An 18,486-nucleotide genomic window follows, 5' to 3' on the forward strand; every position below is an offset into this window, starting at 1 on the left:
ATTTTTCTATTTTTTGCAAACAAATGTTCCAACATCTACTTGTTAGTTATGAAACTATATTTGTGAGCTTTGGGTACCATATAGTTGTAGAACTTAGACCATGTAAAGGAAAGCACTTGGAAACTTTTTAATAAAAAGACCTAAGAATATAACAGACTAATAGTGTTCGCAATGATTCCAGAATCACTTGTCCTCATGAAGTACCTAGGACTGCCCAGTGAAGCAAGCTCACTTCCTCTGGAGTCGGGGACTGTGAGTTCTCAGAGAGAATCACCCTAATTAGCACTTTTTCTTCCATCATGTCAAATACAGAAATGTATGAGAAACCAAGTATGTTGTCCTTGGAAGTTTAGAAACACTATTCTATTTAAAGTTATGTTTAAAACCACCTTGGGGAACCTGGGTGGCTCAGTCAGTTAAACATCCCACTCTTGATTTCAGCTCGGGTCATGATCTCACAGTTTGTGAGTTCAAGCCCCACATCAGGCTCTGTGCTGTGTCAGCTCAGAGACTGCTTGGAATTCTCTCTCCTGCTCTCTCTGCCCCCTCATTCTCTCTCTCTCTCTCTCAAAATAAGTAAACTTCAAAAATTTTTAAAAATAAAAAAAATAAAACCACCTTATACCTAATAGTAACACAACTATTTTAATTTTGAATGTGCCATACAATCTTGGCCGTGATTTGCATCCTCACAACACTGAAGAATCCTTCATTCAGTCAATGAAAGGGATTTTAGATTCTTTATATCTAAAGTCAAAAGCAAATTAAAACCCTCAACTCTCACCCTGCAAAGCTCCTTTTCAAAACATCTATTCACGCAAGTAATCATGGCTAAACTGACTCTCAGATTTCTATTAGGCATAAACAATGAACTGCCGTGTATTGACCAAAAACAGACTGGAGGAGAGGAGATACCTAAACATCAGGCTTTTCATGAAGAGTTTTGCATATTTGCCTATTATTGACTGATTCCAAAGGCTTGATTAACACTTTCAATTCGTTCTAGGAACCTCAGCTGCACTGCAAATTATCTGGCATCATATCATTAGCATGATAAAGCGATAGCTACTTCGTTACTACCTTTTCCTGTTTTGAAGTCAAAATGACCGCTATATGCGGTCTTGCCAAGCACCAGGCCTGAGAATCTTACTGCTGTCAGTTTGAATTGAGTGGTGTGAAACAGGGGACCGAGCAGAGGGAACAATCTAACTTGAGAACCGCAGACTAAGTCATTTCTCACGTAATACCTCCCTTGAGTCTACTTCTAGAACTGGGAACACAGAATTGCCATCCCTTACGTTCGGAGGAAACGGGTAGGTCAAGGTGCTTTTATCTTCCTTACCTCTGAGTACAGTCCTCATCAAAACTGTGTGGTGGAAAAAACAGTATTACGGCCTAATTTAACCTAATTACCATGGAAATTATTGCTAATGAGTTTTGACTTACATGTTGAAGTTTACACCACTGGTAAAGACGGGGCCAAGCCCCAGGCCAGATGTTCTCTCACGTACAGAAAACCACGCCTCTGTGTTGCCTAGTTTAAAAATTATACGCACGCACGTGTGTGTGTGTGTGTGTGTGTGTGCGTGTGTGTGTACTTGAGATCATGCAGTTTGTCAGTTCAAATAAGTCTTATTATGCTCAAATTATACATGGGTAATTATATATGTAAATATACAATAAAAACTATGTATTTATACAATAAAATTATTTAAGCATATCTTTCCCCCTTGTGCTCGCTGATAGGATTGCTAGCATCTGGAGAGCCTACAGCCTTTTTAATAACACTAAGTGCTGCTAAGCATTTACTCCAATCCCTACCGCACGTTTTTCCACGGCCTCAATGGGAATGTGAGCTATTTGGGGAGGTCTACCTTAACTTGTTTTCAAATGCAATTTGACACACGTCTTCTGGGTAGATCTGGAGCAGTCCTAAAGACTGTGAATATTAGAGCAGAAATATTTAGAAAATAATTCATTTAGAAAATTCAGTCTCACCAGTACCAAGAACTAAAAAAAAAAAAAAAAAAGCAGAAAATACAGACACATACACACAAAATAAAACAAAAATTAAAAAAGGCAAATTAAAAAAAAAAAGGCTATCTATCATGTGTCAAATGTGAGGCAGAAAGTAAATGAACTAATTAGTGCAAAATATTGATGACCTCTGAGTACCAGGGTGCTCAGTAACAACCAGGAAGTTATAAAAATAATTCGGGGTGAATATTATGAAGGGGAAGTGGTAAAAAATCATAGAAAATGTATTCTTATTTATGGTTTCAGTTCAGAGGACTTCCTAAAAGAGATTGCATTTCACTGCGACTTGTAAAATGAAGACATTGGCCAGGGGGTGGGTAGTCTTGGCCAAGGGAACAGGCAAGCGAAGGTCTGAAAACAAGAGAAAAGGATTTGATGGAAATCAGGAGAAGGAGCGAGGTAGAATGGAGAGGCAGACAGAAGCCGGATGTTGACCAACGCATGGTCATGTGACAGAATTCATCATGTGAACTAGAAACTAGAGTAGTTTTCAAGCAGGCGCTTAGCTTAATCAGACTTGCTTTCTGTCAAAGTGGTCTTTCTCAAATACAAGTACAATACAATAGCCTTCCCCTGAACGGCCCTTTGGACTGAGCCTGGTGCTGGTGGAGACCTAGCTGCTGTGGTGGCTTCCAGGACGAGGGTCCCATCCTGATCACCTGGACATTGGCTGTCATGATGCGACCATGCTATAAGGTTTTGTTCTAGTGGGAGAAGACCAACAAGATGGGTCCCAAAGGTGGCAAAGGTAGTCTTAACGTATTCATTCTACACTGTGATTTGAGCGATTACGTACCAGAAGGAAGGAGTCAGGGAGAGTGAGGGATGAAATTAAGGAAAGAAAGAGGTCAAAACAGAGCAAAGTCCCCCGTGGCAGCTGCGGGGATATCCTTAGTTAGGATGAGCCTTGCTAGGGAGAAGAGGCTGATATTCTGGGTAACAGGAGTGAGCAAACAGAGACAACAGCAGGTTTGCATGTCTGGCGGAGGGAAGTAGAAGGCACCTTTCTGACGTCTTTGTCTTTGCTAAGGTATGATTTGAAGTCATCCATTAAGTCAAAGAGTATATGACAAGTTTGATGACTGGAGGAAAGTGGTGAGGACTGGAAAATGATAAGGTGAGTGGGGACAAGAGCTCACCAGACAAGTTACCATAGCTGAGCCCCGGTGAGGTGATGGCCAACATATCTTGTGGAAGAAGCTGTCAGCTCATGTGGCTCTTATCAGGGGCTCTCCCAGGCTACACGAGAATGAGGGCAGATGACTATAGCACAAAGCTCACAAGACAAGGGGGTCCAGCATATCACAGGAGAGATTCTACGGAAGACATTGCTCTGTAAGGGGAGAGGAATCACAAATTAGGAGGAAGGAAGAGGAGGGAGAAAGCAACAGCTTCGGTGCCCCAGTAAAAGCAAAGGAATGAAGTAAACGGGGGTGGAGACAGATACGAGAGTAGAAGAGAGACAGGTTTGAACTTAACTTTTCAAGAGTTTTAGGTGAAGCATGAGCAGTGAGCACCCCAAGAGGAGTTAGGGAAATGCAGTGGAGAAGACCAAAGGGTAGAAGATGGGAGCTCAGAATCCCAGGGCTGGACAGGTCATCCAAGGGGGTACAAGGACACGGATAGAATCTGCAGGAACCAGAGACAAGATGGGAACTGAGAATCCCAGGGCTGGAGAGGTCATCCAAGGGAGGGCAAGGACACGGATAGGATCTGCAGGAACCCGAGGCGTGAGGGATTGCTGATGGATGGCATTCGTTGTTTCAGTGGTGCTACAACCATTCACGCTGTAGACGTTCATTGTCTAATTGCCTTTCTCCTACCATTTCTGATGACTGGGGCAATTTCTGCCTTCCACAGCTGTGGGTTTCCAACACCAGCATCGTATCAGAAACGTAATAGGAAGGGGTCAAATATTTGTTGGCAAATAAATGGATCCATGCGTGAGTGCACAAATTAACAGTTAAATTCATTACTGTGAAGTTATTATACCTATGGTATCACACACATTATGAGGCCAAGGGTAACCCTTACCAAGGACAGGGTGTGGTTAGATGGTTAATCTCAACATTTATTGCCACGGCGATTTGCACTTTCTATGCTCTCATTACTGACTCAACTTATTTTTGAATGACATGTTTTTAAAGACACTGTGATAATTCAGTCTATTAAATTTGGGAGCATCTCCCTTTCCTCAAAAGAAGGTTGCATAAGTCTGCCTAATATATCATGTGGTGATTTAGAGTTTGAGATTCATGGGAAATTCTATGTCCAACGTCTTGGTGAAGGGTGGGCAGGCTGTGGCTATCCACAGACATCACTGTTGCCTGAGGTCTGATCAATGAACTTTGAGTGTGGGTAGGATCTATGTTAGCAGGAAGGCAGTTACAGATGATACTCCAGATGGTAGTTCTATAGAAAAATGTTGCTATTCTCTTTTATATCAAGCATCCAAGAGATATCCTCAAGAAAAGGGAACCATTGTGCACTGTCGGTGGAAATATAAATTGGTGCAGCCACCGTGGGAAACAGTACGGAATTTCCTTAAAAAATTTAAAGAAGCAGAATTACAGTATGATCCAGCAGTCTCACTATGGGGCATTTACCCAAAGAAAATCAAAATCGGATCTTGAGTAAATATTTATACCTCCATGTCCACTGCAGCACTATTCATAACAGACAAGATAAGAAAACAACCTAAGTGTCCCTGAACAGGTGAACTGATAAAGATGTAATCCCTTTGTAGATCTCTCTCTCTCTCTCTCTCTCTCTCTCTCCCTCCCTCCCTCCCTCCCTCCCTCTGTGTGTAGATAGATAGGTAGATATAGACATAGATATATATTAGATGTAATAGATATATAGGTATATAATGGAATATTATTTAGTCTTAATAAAGAAGAAAATCCTGTCATATGTGACAATACGGTAGACATGGAGGGCATTATGTTCAGTGGGATATGAGCTACATCAGACATACAAAGACAAATACTGTATACATCGCATAGGTGGAATCTAAAAAAGTCACAATCATAGAATCATAGAAAGGTAGTTACCACAGGCTGGACGATGTGGGAAATGGGGAGATGTTGGTCAAATGGTACAAACTTCTAGTAACAAAGTAAATAAATTCTAGGAGTCCGATGAATGGTGATTATAGTGAAAGGTACCGTATTATACACATGAAAGTTGCTAAGGGAGTACATCTTACATGTTCTCACCACCGAAAAGGATGGTGATTACGCGATGTGACGGAGGTGTTAGCAAAAACGAACGTGCTAATCATTCTGCGAAATATAAACGTATGAATCACCAGGGTGTACACCTTACTTCTATACGGTGTCACATTATATCTCATTAAAGTGGAGGGAAACAAGATATATTCTCACAAACAGCGAAGGTGTCATGTACCTGTCCTGTTTCTCTCCTTTCCTTTCCTTACCAATCTTGTTGCTATCAGACAAGACTAATCCAGCTAAAATCCCAGCTTCCCACGGAACGTGGGATTTAGAGCCTCAGCTAAGCTGGCATCTCATGCTCCATCAATGCAGTACACGTGCTTTGTGCCTCTGTCACGAGCTGGGTGCTGCTAATCAAAGTTGAATAAAACTCTTCCACCTTGAGCTGCTCACAGTCTGTGTGTGTGAGTGGCCAACGGTGAGAGTTTGCGGTCAGCTCTCCATCGGTCCCCTGAGGCAAGTTCTGGGAGAGCAGAGAGGATCAGTGGTCACAGCTGCACTTGCCACGTGCTGTGCGTCACGGACACCGGGCCCGTAAACTCAGGGCTCGTGGCTGGATCTCTCCCATGACACGATCCCAGCCCATTTGGCGACTGGCAGCCCCAACAGCCTCTCTCATTATAAACAGCAAATGATTTTTTTCACCTGAAAATTACCTACTAAATTATCTCTCAATAAAGCAAATTAGGAAGAGATGTCATGCAGCCGCTAAGTTACAGCCGTGATTTACGAAGAAATCCATCCCACAGAATCTGACACGCCAACTTGCTCCAGAGCTGTTTTCCCTAAGAAGGAAGGGCAGACGGTAGAGACCACTGAAGGCTCAGCTGAAGCTTATTTAACCCCTGGAGCAAAGGTCAGTTTTCTGTCCCGAACTCCATTTTCTTGCATTTTATGCATGATTAAATGGTAATTAAGCTTTAATGAAAAGTGTTAGGCTGATTACAATTAGCATAATTGCACTAGTCGATGCATGTTCTCATGTTTTACATGCTGCACCGAGCTGGCAGGACAATGGATCTTTAATGGGGTTTGAATATCTTGTGAGTGTCAACAGCTCATTTCCTAGCTCAGAAGCGCTCTTCTTATGGGCAAGTGTAGTAAAAACACACAGGGAAGCGTGTGCTGCACACCTTCCTGCATCCGTAGCTGTGAAACACACACACACATGCGGGGTTGAGACTAAGCAACCTCAGTAAACCTCAGTTTACCCTCAGTAAACAGCTGTCCCTGTCCCAAGAGTATTTTAGAGCAGGGGCAAAAATGATCATGATTTAATGAGATAACCAGATTGATCAAATGATAGATTATACTATGCTCATGTTAAAAATGGGCATTAAGCTTTATAAAATAAAAACTGTTTTGCCTGCTTTCTGAATGATGTAAACAATTAAGTAATCAAGGATAAATAAAGGTATAAATTGTCAACAAAGATGCCTGACTTTCATTGAATCTGTATAATGCGATCTTGACTAGTCAAAACACAGTCTATATTGGCCACTACACTTCTAATAATAAACATTGAAGATCATTTATCTTAACTATCAACATCGGGTAGAAAATAATCCAGGAGGGAAAAAAGAAGCTTTATTATTAAAATCAGTCTTTAAATATTTATGATTAAAGTCTTGCCTATTAAAAGTTTTGAACGAAGCCAAAGTTAATGCAAAACACATCATTTTCTGTAGATGACACACTGTTTGTCATGCAGTCGAAGCCATCTCAGTATTTTCAAGCATTTTCAATTAGCAAATCCTTTTAGCCACTAATCACATTATCAGGTTGTAGAAATACAAATACAGTCTGCCCTCCAGGAACTGAGTCTAGCAACAACAGAGTACTCACAGATGACACAATAAGCACTCCACCAGATGTATGGGTGTTGGATCTGGGGACCCTTAAGTGACAAAGGACTCATTCCGCTAAAGGAATCTTCAAAGGTGGTGTGGCCACACTAGGATTCATTAAGCCAGCAAAGAGATAAGGGTGGGGATTTAAGTAGGTACAATGGACATACACCATATATGGGGGACACCCCGAGGGAAGGTTGGTGTTCTGCTGCAGTGTTAACTTACAGGGGGTTTGACAGGATGGAGGGCAGTGATTGACGGTGGTGTTGAAAATGTGGATTAGGGGAAGTTTGCACAGAAGATTTTATAGCCTTTATGAAAGACTCATCTTGGTTCCTGTGCTCAGGTAAGTTAGTGAATGGGCAAGAGCAGGAGAGACAAAGCCTGGATAACTCAGCCCAAGCCCAAAAGACTTAGACCAATGTGGCAAGTGCACAGCTTGAGACAACTGGTTGGATTTGGGGTTTTGAATATGGACCCCACTGAATTTGGTGCGGGGTTATATGGGGTGTGAGAAAGAGATTTCTAAAAAAAAAAATGACTTCGGAGGCTTTGCCCGGACAACAACCAGAATGGAGTTGCCATCTGCCATGACAGGAGAGACTTCAAGAACGTCAGCTTTGGGAGACGACTGGGTTGGAAGTGAGGCCAAGTTTCATGTGCCAAGTTGAAGGCAGGGAACAGTGGCAAGTGGACAGTGGATGCTCAGGGCAGAGGTTTTGGAAGGTTGGCTGATAAAACCCGAGGAGTGAATGTTGACAGGAAGAAACACATGATGTCACCCTAGACACATCCAGCCTTTAGAGTTTGAGGGCAGAAAGAGGAAAACCAGCAAAAGAGGCCGCAACAGAACTGCTGACGGGAGTGCCAGCTGGCACAGCCACTCTGTAAAACACTATGGAGGCTCCTCAAAAAGCTAAAGACAGAGCTACCCTATGACCCAGCAATTGCACCACTAGGGATTTATCCAAAGGCTCCAGGAGTGCTGCTTTGAAGGGGTACATGCCCACCAATGTTTCTGGCAGCATTATCAATAATAGCCAAAGTATGGGGAGAGCCCAAATGTCCACCGACTGATGAATGGATATAGAAGATGTGAGATAGATACAGATATGGATATAATTTAAAAAAATGTTTGGGGCGCCTGAGTGGCGCAGTCGGTTGGGCGTCCAACTTCAGCCAGGTCACGATCTCGCGGTCCGGGAGTTCGAGCCCCGCGTCAGGCTCTGGGCTGATGGCTCAGAGCCTGGAGCCTGTTTCCGATTCTGTGTCTCCCTCTCTCTCTGCCCCTCCCCCGTTCATGCTCTGTCTCTCTCTGTCCCAAAAATAAATAAAAAACGTTGAAAAAAAAATTTAAAAAATGTTTAATGTTTACACACACACACACACACACACAATGTAATATTATTCGGCGATCAAAAAGAATGAAGTCTTGCCATCTGCAACAACGTGGATGGAACTAGAGTGTATTATGCTAAGCAAAATAAGGCGGTCAGAGAAAGACAAATATCATATGAGTTCACTCTTAAGTGGAATTTAAGATACAAAACAAATGAACATAAGGGAAGGGAAGAAAAAAAAACAAGAGAAAAACAGAGAGGGAGAGAAACTATAAGCGATTCTTAACTAGGGAGAACAAACTGAGGGTTGTTGGGTGGGGGGATGGGCTCGATGGGCGATGGGCGTTAAGGAGGGCAGTTGTTGGGATGAGCACTGGGTGTTATAGGTAAGTGATGAATCACTAAATTCTACTCCTAAATTATTACACTATATATTAACTAACCTGGATTTAAATTTAAAAAATAGTGATAATATGCACACAAAATTAAATAACAGTACAATGGTAAAACAAAAACAAAAACAAAAAACTGAGGCCACAAAAGAGTGGCCAGTGGAAGAAAGAGGACTAAGAAAGACAGAAGCAGCTGAAGAAGGCATTTTGACAACAGGGGTGTCGTCAAAGTTGAAAAGCTCCAACTTAGTACGGAGTCACGTGCCTGAGACATACAGTGGCAGTGAGGTCAAGTTCTTATGCTTTATGCTTATTTAAAATCTGATGATTTAAGTACCTCTAAGAAAACCAATGCCCAAATGAGTATTTTTCCCTCCAGTAATTCAGTGACACCTATAATTCTTAGTTCACATATTATTGGCATGCTATCAAGTTAAAATGGCTTATCAAGAAAACCCGAATTTAATACTATTGAATAAAGGGCACTTTTGCCTGGGAACAGTGGTTATACTTGGCATCAATTACATGAGGAAAACATTTTTTTTTCAGTTCCATCATTTTAAATTTTATTTTGAAATCGCAGTGTGGTGCTAATACTTCAAATTTTAACATTAGCTTGACTTATGAATGCTAAAACAATCTAACTTATACATAAAGTGCCTTTGTTGTTGTTGTTGTCGTCTCAAGATCATAGATAAAAATTTATGGACTTTGCCTTCTTCTCACTTACAGAAGAGGAGCAGAGCCCTTTTGGTCTGGAGAGATGGACTCTTTTGCATATGTTGAGGAGATTCAGACCTTTGGTTCAGCAAGACTCCAGTTTAAATTTGGTTTCTCAATGGAGCCTCCCATGAGGAAAGTCTGATGAGGAAAGGAAGGTCCCACAACTGCAGAGATGGAGACTGGCACATTGGTCACGGGTAAGGGTAGGTTGACCAAAATGCCCCAGTGCACTGGTGCCCGACAGGGGTTCCTGGAACATGGGCGTGTCAGTTTTATTACCTGACTGAGGGGTTTTAGGAAACTTTTTTGTCCTGGGCAAATTCTGACTGTTACATCTAGGGTAACTAGGTGTAAGAGTCAACTTTTCATCAAGTTCTCAGAGACACAGAGTCTTGTGTCCCAGTATCTCACTCCCACTGGTGTCCCAGAAATGGCAGACTTTACTCGAAGTTCAGGGAGCATCTTGGCTGTGGAGAGGGGAAGGGCCGTTGTGTTCCAGCTCTGTCCATGGACAGAGCCTCCGTGAGACGAATGTGTGTGGTCACCAAGGGCAAGAACAGCACCCAAAGAGAGCAGAGAGGACCTGGTCTCCTCCTACTCACCACACAGAACACATCCTGACTCCCCACACACCACAACATGGGGAGGGGGCTTTGTACAACAGACTGATATTGGACTTCTCATCTACCTTCATGCATAGGAGTTTGAAGTGGATACAATTTCACTTAGAAAACTGAGAAATGGCCTTTGTTCTAACAACAGAGAGTGGAACACACCCTTGACCATTTCACAGGCTTCCCAATGTCGCTCATAGAACTGCAAACTTATTTACAATTAAATAAGGATCCAACACAAAACCTAGAGCACACTTCCAATAGGATTATTTGAGAGGGCTTCCTTAAAAGGTTAACCCCAGGTAGAGGTGTGGTTGCTGACAACTGATTATAAGTATCTGGAAAGAACATGGACAGACACAGCTTTTTGAGAAAAGCAGTAAGTTTTGATGGAGGGACAGAGCCAGCCCCAGGGAAATCGACAGGGGAGGGAACGGGGTACATCAAACCCCCGGCCACACACTACATCCTGTATTTCTCATGTCCTGCCAGAGCTCCCCAGTGGATGAATGCAAATAGGAGAGAAGGCCTAGTGCACACATGTTCACCTCTAGGGTCAGCGAGCAGCTTGGGAAAAGGCAGAGAATAATCTAAAAAGGCAAAGAGAAAATGTACAACACAATGCAGGGTTGAATGCAAATGTCCTTAGAAATTGGTACAATATCTTCAATTCACAAATAAAGCAATAAAAAAGGAGACAGAAGGTCAGTCACAAATCTTTAGAGATCAACAGAGAAGCCCAAGTTTCCTTAGAGTCCGGGAAAAATTATAAATTATAATTATAATCTAATTTATAATAATCTAAATTATAACAAGCAACATTTTATATATTTTTTTGCCTTTTTATAGAGTTTTTAAGACAACCTTGCAGAAACCCAATTAATTATAGAACCTCAGAATCAATAGTATATTTTTGCCCTTAATGTGGAATTTCTCAAAGTGTACCAGACGTAGGGACTTAGTAGCTGGGAATGGAGGGGGGAAAGTTCATGTACAAGGGTCTTGTAAAACCATATGATTTGCCAATAGTCACACATTCTTATGTATAAAATTGACACCTTCACATGGTTCAAACTAGAGCACCTGGAACACTGAATTTACAAAAAAATAAGCAAGTTTCATTTCTGTAGGAACTTCAATGGATGTGTTCATGTTGTCCAGTTCCTAAACATCAACAGATAAGGAGAATCAAAATGTCTGTTATTCTCATATAAAACAAAGGGCCTTTAAAAAAAAAAAAAACCCAAAGTAGGAAGTTGTCTTTTCCTGAAAAGAAGGAATCCTGAAGGAACACAGGAAAATAAGCGGTTTCCGGGCTCTGCAAGAATTTTAAAAAAGGAAGGGTTTTAAAAGGCCAAGAACAAAACCAAACATATTCTTACCACCGTACGATCCAGTGATCAAGCTCCTTGGTATTTACCTAAATGAATTAAAACCTTATGTTCACACAAAACCTGCACAAGAATGTTTACAGCAGCTTTACCCATGATTGCCAAAACCTGTATGTAACCAGGATGCCCTTCAGTAGTGATGGGTTAAGAAACTCTGGTCTATCTGGACAGTGAAGTATTTTTCATTGCTAAAAAGAAATGAGTTATCCATCACTAAGAAGAGGTGCAAAGACACGGGGAAGCCTTAAATGCATATCACCAAGTGTAAGAAACCCATCGGAAAAAGCATCCTGTAGCGTGGGAATCACTGAGTGATTCCAACTCTATGACATTCTGGGGAAAGCAAACCCATGGAGACAGTAAAGGGATCTGTGGTTGCCAGTGGCTGAGGGCATAGGGGAGGGGTGGGCAGTCGGAACAGAGATGTGTAGGGCCATGAATGACTGTATGACGCTATCATGGTGGGTACATGTCATTGCACATTTGTGCACATCCGTAGCACGTACTGTGGACTCTGGGTGATGATGATGTCACCATGGGTTCATCAACTGTGGCAAATGCACCATCTAGTGGGGATGTTGCCAATGGGGGAGGCTGGGCATTTGGGGGGAGGGTATACGGGAAACCTCTGTATTCCTCTCAATGTTGCTGTGAACCTAAAATTGCTCTAAAAAGTTATCTGTTAAGACAAATTAGGAAAGTATACAACAGGTAAGGGGGAAAAACAAACATAACCTCATAGTGTTGCCAACATTTTTGTTTTGCCAGAGAAGGACAGTAGATTCCACATCTACTGTCTACTCACCACCATTTCTGAAGATAAAGAGCAAAATTCTTAAGATGAAGGACATTTTCCCCCAAGCTAGCTTCGCTGGAACAAACTTACCTCTGATGTTTTTACCAAAGACCAGTGAAAAATTTAGCACATGTTTGCAAACTATTGCAAATTACCGCGCTCGAAGCGCAGTAAAACCAGAGATAAAAAATTGTGCAGATGATAATCTCATTTTTATTAGCAACCTTTTAAAGCATTAAATTGAGCTAAGTCCATTTGCTTATGTAAATCCTAAATATGCTCACCAGTGACCTGCCAAGGGATAAGGCGGGTTGGAAGGTGTTATGTGCAAACCCCACTTGGCTTACGCCAACGGCTGACCACACGCACCGCCAAATCATATGATCTCTACGAGGTGCAACTTGAAGGGCACTCAAAAGCGGAATTTCCGGGGCACCTGGGTGGCTCAGTCGGTTGGGCGTCCGACTTCGGCTCAGGTCATGATCTCAAGGGGCTGACAGCTCAGAGCATGGAGCCTGTTCTGGATTCTGTGTCTCCCTCTCTCTGCCGCTCTCCTGCTCACGCTCTGTCTCTGTCTCTCTCAAAAATAAACATTAAAAAAATTTTTGAAAAAAAGTGGAACTTCCACAAAATATCTTCACTCCTTCCTTCTTGAGAAACTACTCATTGAAAATGGGCTGGAGAGTTAAAAAAAAAAAAAAAAAAAAAGGCAAGGTGGAACCTGTCTTTCAGAAGGTAAGAGCTCAAATGTGCGAACACTGTGTCCCGTGAGCGATCGCCCAGAGATCACCGTCTCAAGTGAAGTACTCAAGACCTTGGTCCAAAGAAGGAGAAGAATCAGGGCACTTGTGTTTGGGGTGGCTGACCACGGACACGCAGAGCACAGCAGGTGAGCATCTCCATTGCATGGGGACTTCATAGCACAATCAGGGAGCCTGGAGTTGGTACAGGTTTTGCGGGGGCACCAGAGATAAACTTTACATTCAGGTAGAGACCCACACATGTCTTGGGCCCAAATTCCCCTAGTTAACTCGAGCCTTTAAAGTTGTGTGTGTATCTTTTCACGTAACCGCGGACACGCGATGCCCAACCCTTCCTCCCAACGCGAGCGTTCCCTAAAACGGACTTTTCTCTTGAGACGCATTTTCAAAATTTCCCATTACGCTCCACAGAAATTACCTCCATGAGGGGCGAGGCCTAAGGACACAAACGGCAGCACAAATGACCGCGAGGACGAGGGAGAGGGCGGCCGTCACCTACTTGAGAACTGAATGGAGAAGCCAGACTTGCTGATGAAGAAGTCGCTGTCGAACTGCAGGGTGAGCGAGCTGAAGGTACTGTGGATGTCCTCGGGGAGCATGGAGCCGCTCCACTCCTTCAGCAGGACGTCACTGTCCACGGGGCCGTCCCAGACCTTCAGGATGTCATGGGCCGTCTCGGTGTCGAACACGATGAAGTGCAGGCTGCGGGAGAGAGCACAGCTGGCACACTTACTCGGAAGAGGGCTTCCCGCTCCACGAGAACACCTGAGCACCACCGGGAATGCACGCGAGCTCCTCTCGTCTGCCCACACCCCGGTGACACGGTGTCACCCGACAACGAGGCAGAGGGGACAGACCCTCCTGGACGTGGACCCACTGGTGCACCGAGGATCCCTTCTGCCCCTGACCGACACACACCTCCAAGCTCTATGCAGAGCCGCGTGTTAAGGACGAAACAATGGAACGATTCCTTCTGAGACTGTCAGTTCTTTTCATAATTCAAAGCTTTCTCGGGCTCACAAATCAAAGGCGACTTCGACATCGCTTGGCTTTAAGCTAATCAAAGTCTGATCTTTCTGTGGCTTCCTTGTGGTTCCTGAAACACCCCACTAGGTGGTAGCATCCGTGCCCAGAGAGACACCTGCAAAGGCCCTCTTTGAAGCACGGGGATGCTGTCCTTGGACCTGAACCATCTCATCTTACGCTGTTGGTTTCTTAAGTTTTATTTTCAGAAAAATGCATAATTTGAAATACCAACACAAAGGCAGAAATGTGTGACACCAACTCCCGTCTTGAGAACATTTTCATCTACTTCTATCAGATTTACAGACATCTCCCAGAGCAACGTAAAACATCTCTCCTCTAGAAAGCGCACTCTTCCGGGCAGGACTGTCGTCAGGACAAGCAAACAGCCGCGTGGAAGGGCTTAGCTAACGGACCAACACAAGTCACTAGTTCCTGACGGGGTTGGTCTCCAGTTTCTCCTTCACTGCGTGTTGCACAGAATTGTCAGGGAGATAAAAATCCTAAGATGTCGACACAAAATAATTTTAACATGGAGAAAAGTACAGGCTGTAGCAGACCCTGTACCGCCTCCACCGGGGCTATCGTGTTGGGCTCCTCGGCTGCAGATCGTCTGCAAAAATAAAATCTTACAGACACGGCCACACAACCCTCTCTTCCACGCACTCGTCGGTCCTTCTGCTCCATGCACACTTCTAAAGTGTGGATGGACTGTTCCCTAGTACATTTCCCCTTCCACTTTTCCATCATTTCCACGTCCGCGTGCATACGTCTCCCCAGACAATCTCTAGTCCTGTTTTCTACACTGAACGCTTATGGCGTAAGAGAGGTCATTTTGGGGTGTATGTCCTGGTACCATTTTCAAGTTGCTTTTTACATTCAGTGTTACTTACATGAAAGTCCTTCACACTGAAAAACGTAGAGTTTTGTTCCTTCACTGTAAAAGCATGGGTAAATGCTTATTTTTCTAGTCCTCTACTAAACGATAGTTTGTTTTTACATTTTATTTTTGAGGTTTTCTCTGTGTGTGTGTGTATGTGTGTTTACTTATTTTTGTGGAAGTACAGTCAACACAAAGCATCATATTAGTTGTGTTCAACACAGCGATTTGACAAGTTTATGCGTTATGCCTTGCTCACCACAACAGTATAGCCACATTCCCACATCTTATTTTTAAGTTCATTTATTTATTTATTTTGAGAGAGAGAGAGAGAGAGAGAGAGAGAGAGAGAGAGAGGGAGGGAGGGAGAGAAAGAAGAGGGGAGGGGCAGAGAAAGAGGGAGAGAGAGAATCCCAAGCAGGCTCTGGATCGACAGCACAGAGCTCGATGCAGGGTTTGAACTCAAGAACCATGAGGTCATGACCTGAGCTGAAATCAAGAGTCAGATGCTCAACCAACTGAGCATTCCTCTTAATTATGGCAATGGTGCTCCAGCAAGCACCCCTGTGAACTCACCCAGCATCTTTCTAGGCTCAAACAGAATCTCCAAGCTGTTCTGCCCAGTGACCTGAGCACTGAGCCTCACAGTAGTGACCGCAGGCCTTCGTTCTGTCACGTGCTTACCAACACCCGATGTTATCAGACTCCAGTAGTCGTACAGATAGAACATCTGGTGCTTGAGGGATGCTATCCCTGGCAAATTGCATCCCCCTGATGACTCACGAGGTAGAACGTGTTTTGTGTCTCTAACGCTTCCCTCCCTCCATACAGTTCAGCGGCTCAACAAGTGTCTACTGATCACCAGCTGTGTCCTGGCATTCTTCCTGGAATCTTGGACGCATCAGATGAGGAAACTTAGAAGAGCCGCTCTCACGGAGCTGGTGAGGTGATGGGAGGGACCAGGCCGGAGCCCCCACCCTTGACCCTTCATGCGAGTGAAGAAGACTGCCGGCCAGCGGCTGGTAAATGCAACCGGAGGAGGAAGAGAGCCAAGCAGAGTAAAGAGCACTGGAGCAGGAGGGAAGGGCTGAAGTACTAACAGGGTACCTAGGTGAGCCGCGTCATGGGGCCGGGCTTCAGCAGCGACTCGGAGGAGGCAGAGAGGTCTGTCATACCCCATGGGAGGGACGCGTGAAGCCAAGCAAACTGCAGGGAGGGTGTGCCCTCAGCCCTGGGGACATCCGGTCACTCCGTGTAACCAGAGTAGAGAGAGGGACTGAGAAGTGAAAGCTCAGGTGAGACAAACAGCGGGCAGGGGTGGCGTGGGGAGAGGGGGTCGGAACATTTAGTGCCTTGCAGCCTGTCCGTTGGGTGACACGCCAATGGGACATTTTCAGTGAAGCAACTATCTCGCCTAAGATTTAAAGCCTTCATTCTGCTTGCTGTGTGGACAGCAGAGTGTGGAGGAGAATGTCGAATCAAGAGTAGTGGAGGCAAATGCATGCTGTCAGGGGAGCTGCAGTGGAGACACTCAGAGGCTGGCAGGCTCTAGGGACATTGTGAAGACAGAACCAGGACGGGATGAGGCGCACGGGGGAGAGAGGAAGCAAGGTCATCCCAAGTTTCCTGGAAACTACAAAGGCTGGGGGGGGGGGGCGTGTCATCCACAGAGTTGACAAAGAATAGGTGGGCGAGGTTTGTGGGGTGGGGAAGACCGGAGGACGGAGCGGCTTGGGGCGTGTAGGGTTCAAGGGGCCTAATGGGCACTGAGCAGAGACGGTAAGGAGACGGTTGTTCATATGAAGCGGGAGTTCTGAAGAAAAGTCCGCATGGAAATAACAAATGTGTGGGTCTTCTGCAAATAAGTGGTTGTTATACCAAAGGACTAGATGTTATTGTCAAGGGTCACAGGTGAATAAAGAGAACCATGGGCTATGAATTACTTGAAAACATGTTTTCCCACTTTTGTAACGTGCTATCTCTTTTGTTACTGCTTATGTATTAGATAATTATTATAGTATATTATAGTATAGTATAGTATAGTATAGTATATTTTTGCTGAAAAATTTTGTCACAACCCTTCATTTTAAGAAAAATCTGCTGCTGCTTACTATGGTAGGAGGATTTCTGTTTATCCTGTTATGTTGTTGATCATGAAATATATTATTTTTTCTATGCCTATTTACAAGACCATAGAGTTATTTTTTCTTTTTTTTTAAAATATTTCTAATGTTTATTTATTTTTGAGACAGAGAGAGACACAGCATGAGCCAGGGAGGGGCAGAGAGAGAGGGAGACACAGAATCCAAAGCAGGCTCCAGGCTCCGAGCCGTCAGCACAGAGCCCAACACGGGGCTCGAACCCATGAACTGTGAGATCATGACCTGAGCCAAAGTCAGATGCTCAACCAACTGATCCATCCAGGTGCCCCTATTTTTTTTTTAATTTTTAAAATGGAAGGTGTGTTTTCTTAGTGAAGGGGAGCAGAATCTGCCAACCCCAAATATGTCCTGTTGGAATACTGGTTATTTTGAATTAAAGTTACTTAAGAAACAGCGGTGCAAGAGGGACTGTGTGACCCGCCTTGTCCTCCTGAAAGGATGAGATTAATCTCCGCTGTAAAAAGTACCCTCTGAACCAGAAAGACATCCTTGCCACCAGAGAGACAGGTCGAGGGCGGAGAAGGCTGTGCAAGCAAACCTTGTGACTTCCTCTCTAGTCTACCACTCCAAACCCAAACATCTTTGTCTCGTCAATTCTTCACAAATTTATTGTCTCCTTGTCTAAAAGCTATAAAAGCATGCCTGCTCTGGTCAGTGCTCTGAGTCTTATATTTCCAGTGGGGTTTCTGTACATGTGAATTAAATTTGTTTGGTTTTTTTTCTTCTTCTTCTTCTTCTTCTGTTAGTTTATCTCACATCAGGTTAATTATGAGACCAGCCCAAGAGGTTACAAAAGAAAAAGGGAGGAGTTTTCCTCTCCTATGTGACTTTTTTTGCCATACATTTCTATTTCTATCCCATTTTGGTCTGGATATGGGGTAAAAATATGTTATTCTGTGTACATGCATTGACAGTTTGTTCCTAGTATGTGACCATGCTTATGTTTCATACTTACTTGAACAAAATTTTCAGGTTCTACTTGAAGGTTGGAGATCTTTTTAAAATAAGTCTAATAAGTCCATGGTCAAATCGATAAGCTTCCTAGCTTGTTATCTATTGAACCTATGAATCATAAAGATGTATAAGAAGACATTTCCAATGTCTCCCTACAATTCAGTCGTGTCTATATTAAATTATGTTCTTAAGCTGAACAAAAGTTCCTGACTGTCATATATTCCTGGTGAATATATACCCCTAAACAAAGTATAGTACTATTTTGTGGGTCAGCAATTGCATAACAGGTACCTGTGGTAAGGAATGACAGATAGTTTGATGATAGGA

General features: G+C 43.6%; 1 protein-coding gene across 2 annotated transcripts in view; it reads right to left on the bottom strand.

The window, feature by feature from the left end:
• Positions 1-18,486, bottom strand: part of CSMD1 (CUB and Sushi multiple domains 1) — a 2,022,422-nt gene that overhangs the window by 293,034 nt on the left and 1,710,902 nt on the right. For both annotated transcript variants that reach the window (XM_043557450.1, XM_043557440.1), the window contains exon 26: positions 13,640-13,842. In XM_043557450.1, the coding sequence (XP_043413385.1) occupies positions 13,640-13,842 (203 nt within the window). The remainder of the gene's footprint in view (positions 1-13,639; positions 13,843-18,486) is intronic.

The sequence above is a fragment of the Prionailurus bengalensis genome, chromosome B1 (assembly GCF_016509475.1).
Source record: "Prionailurus bengalensis isolate Pbe53 chromosome B1, Fcat_Pben_1.1_paternal_pri, whole genome shotgun sequence".
In the NCBI taxonomy this organism is placed as follows: domain Eukaryota; kingdom Metazoa; phylum Chordata; class Mammalia; order Carnivora; family Felidae; genus Prionailurus; species Prionailurus bengalensis.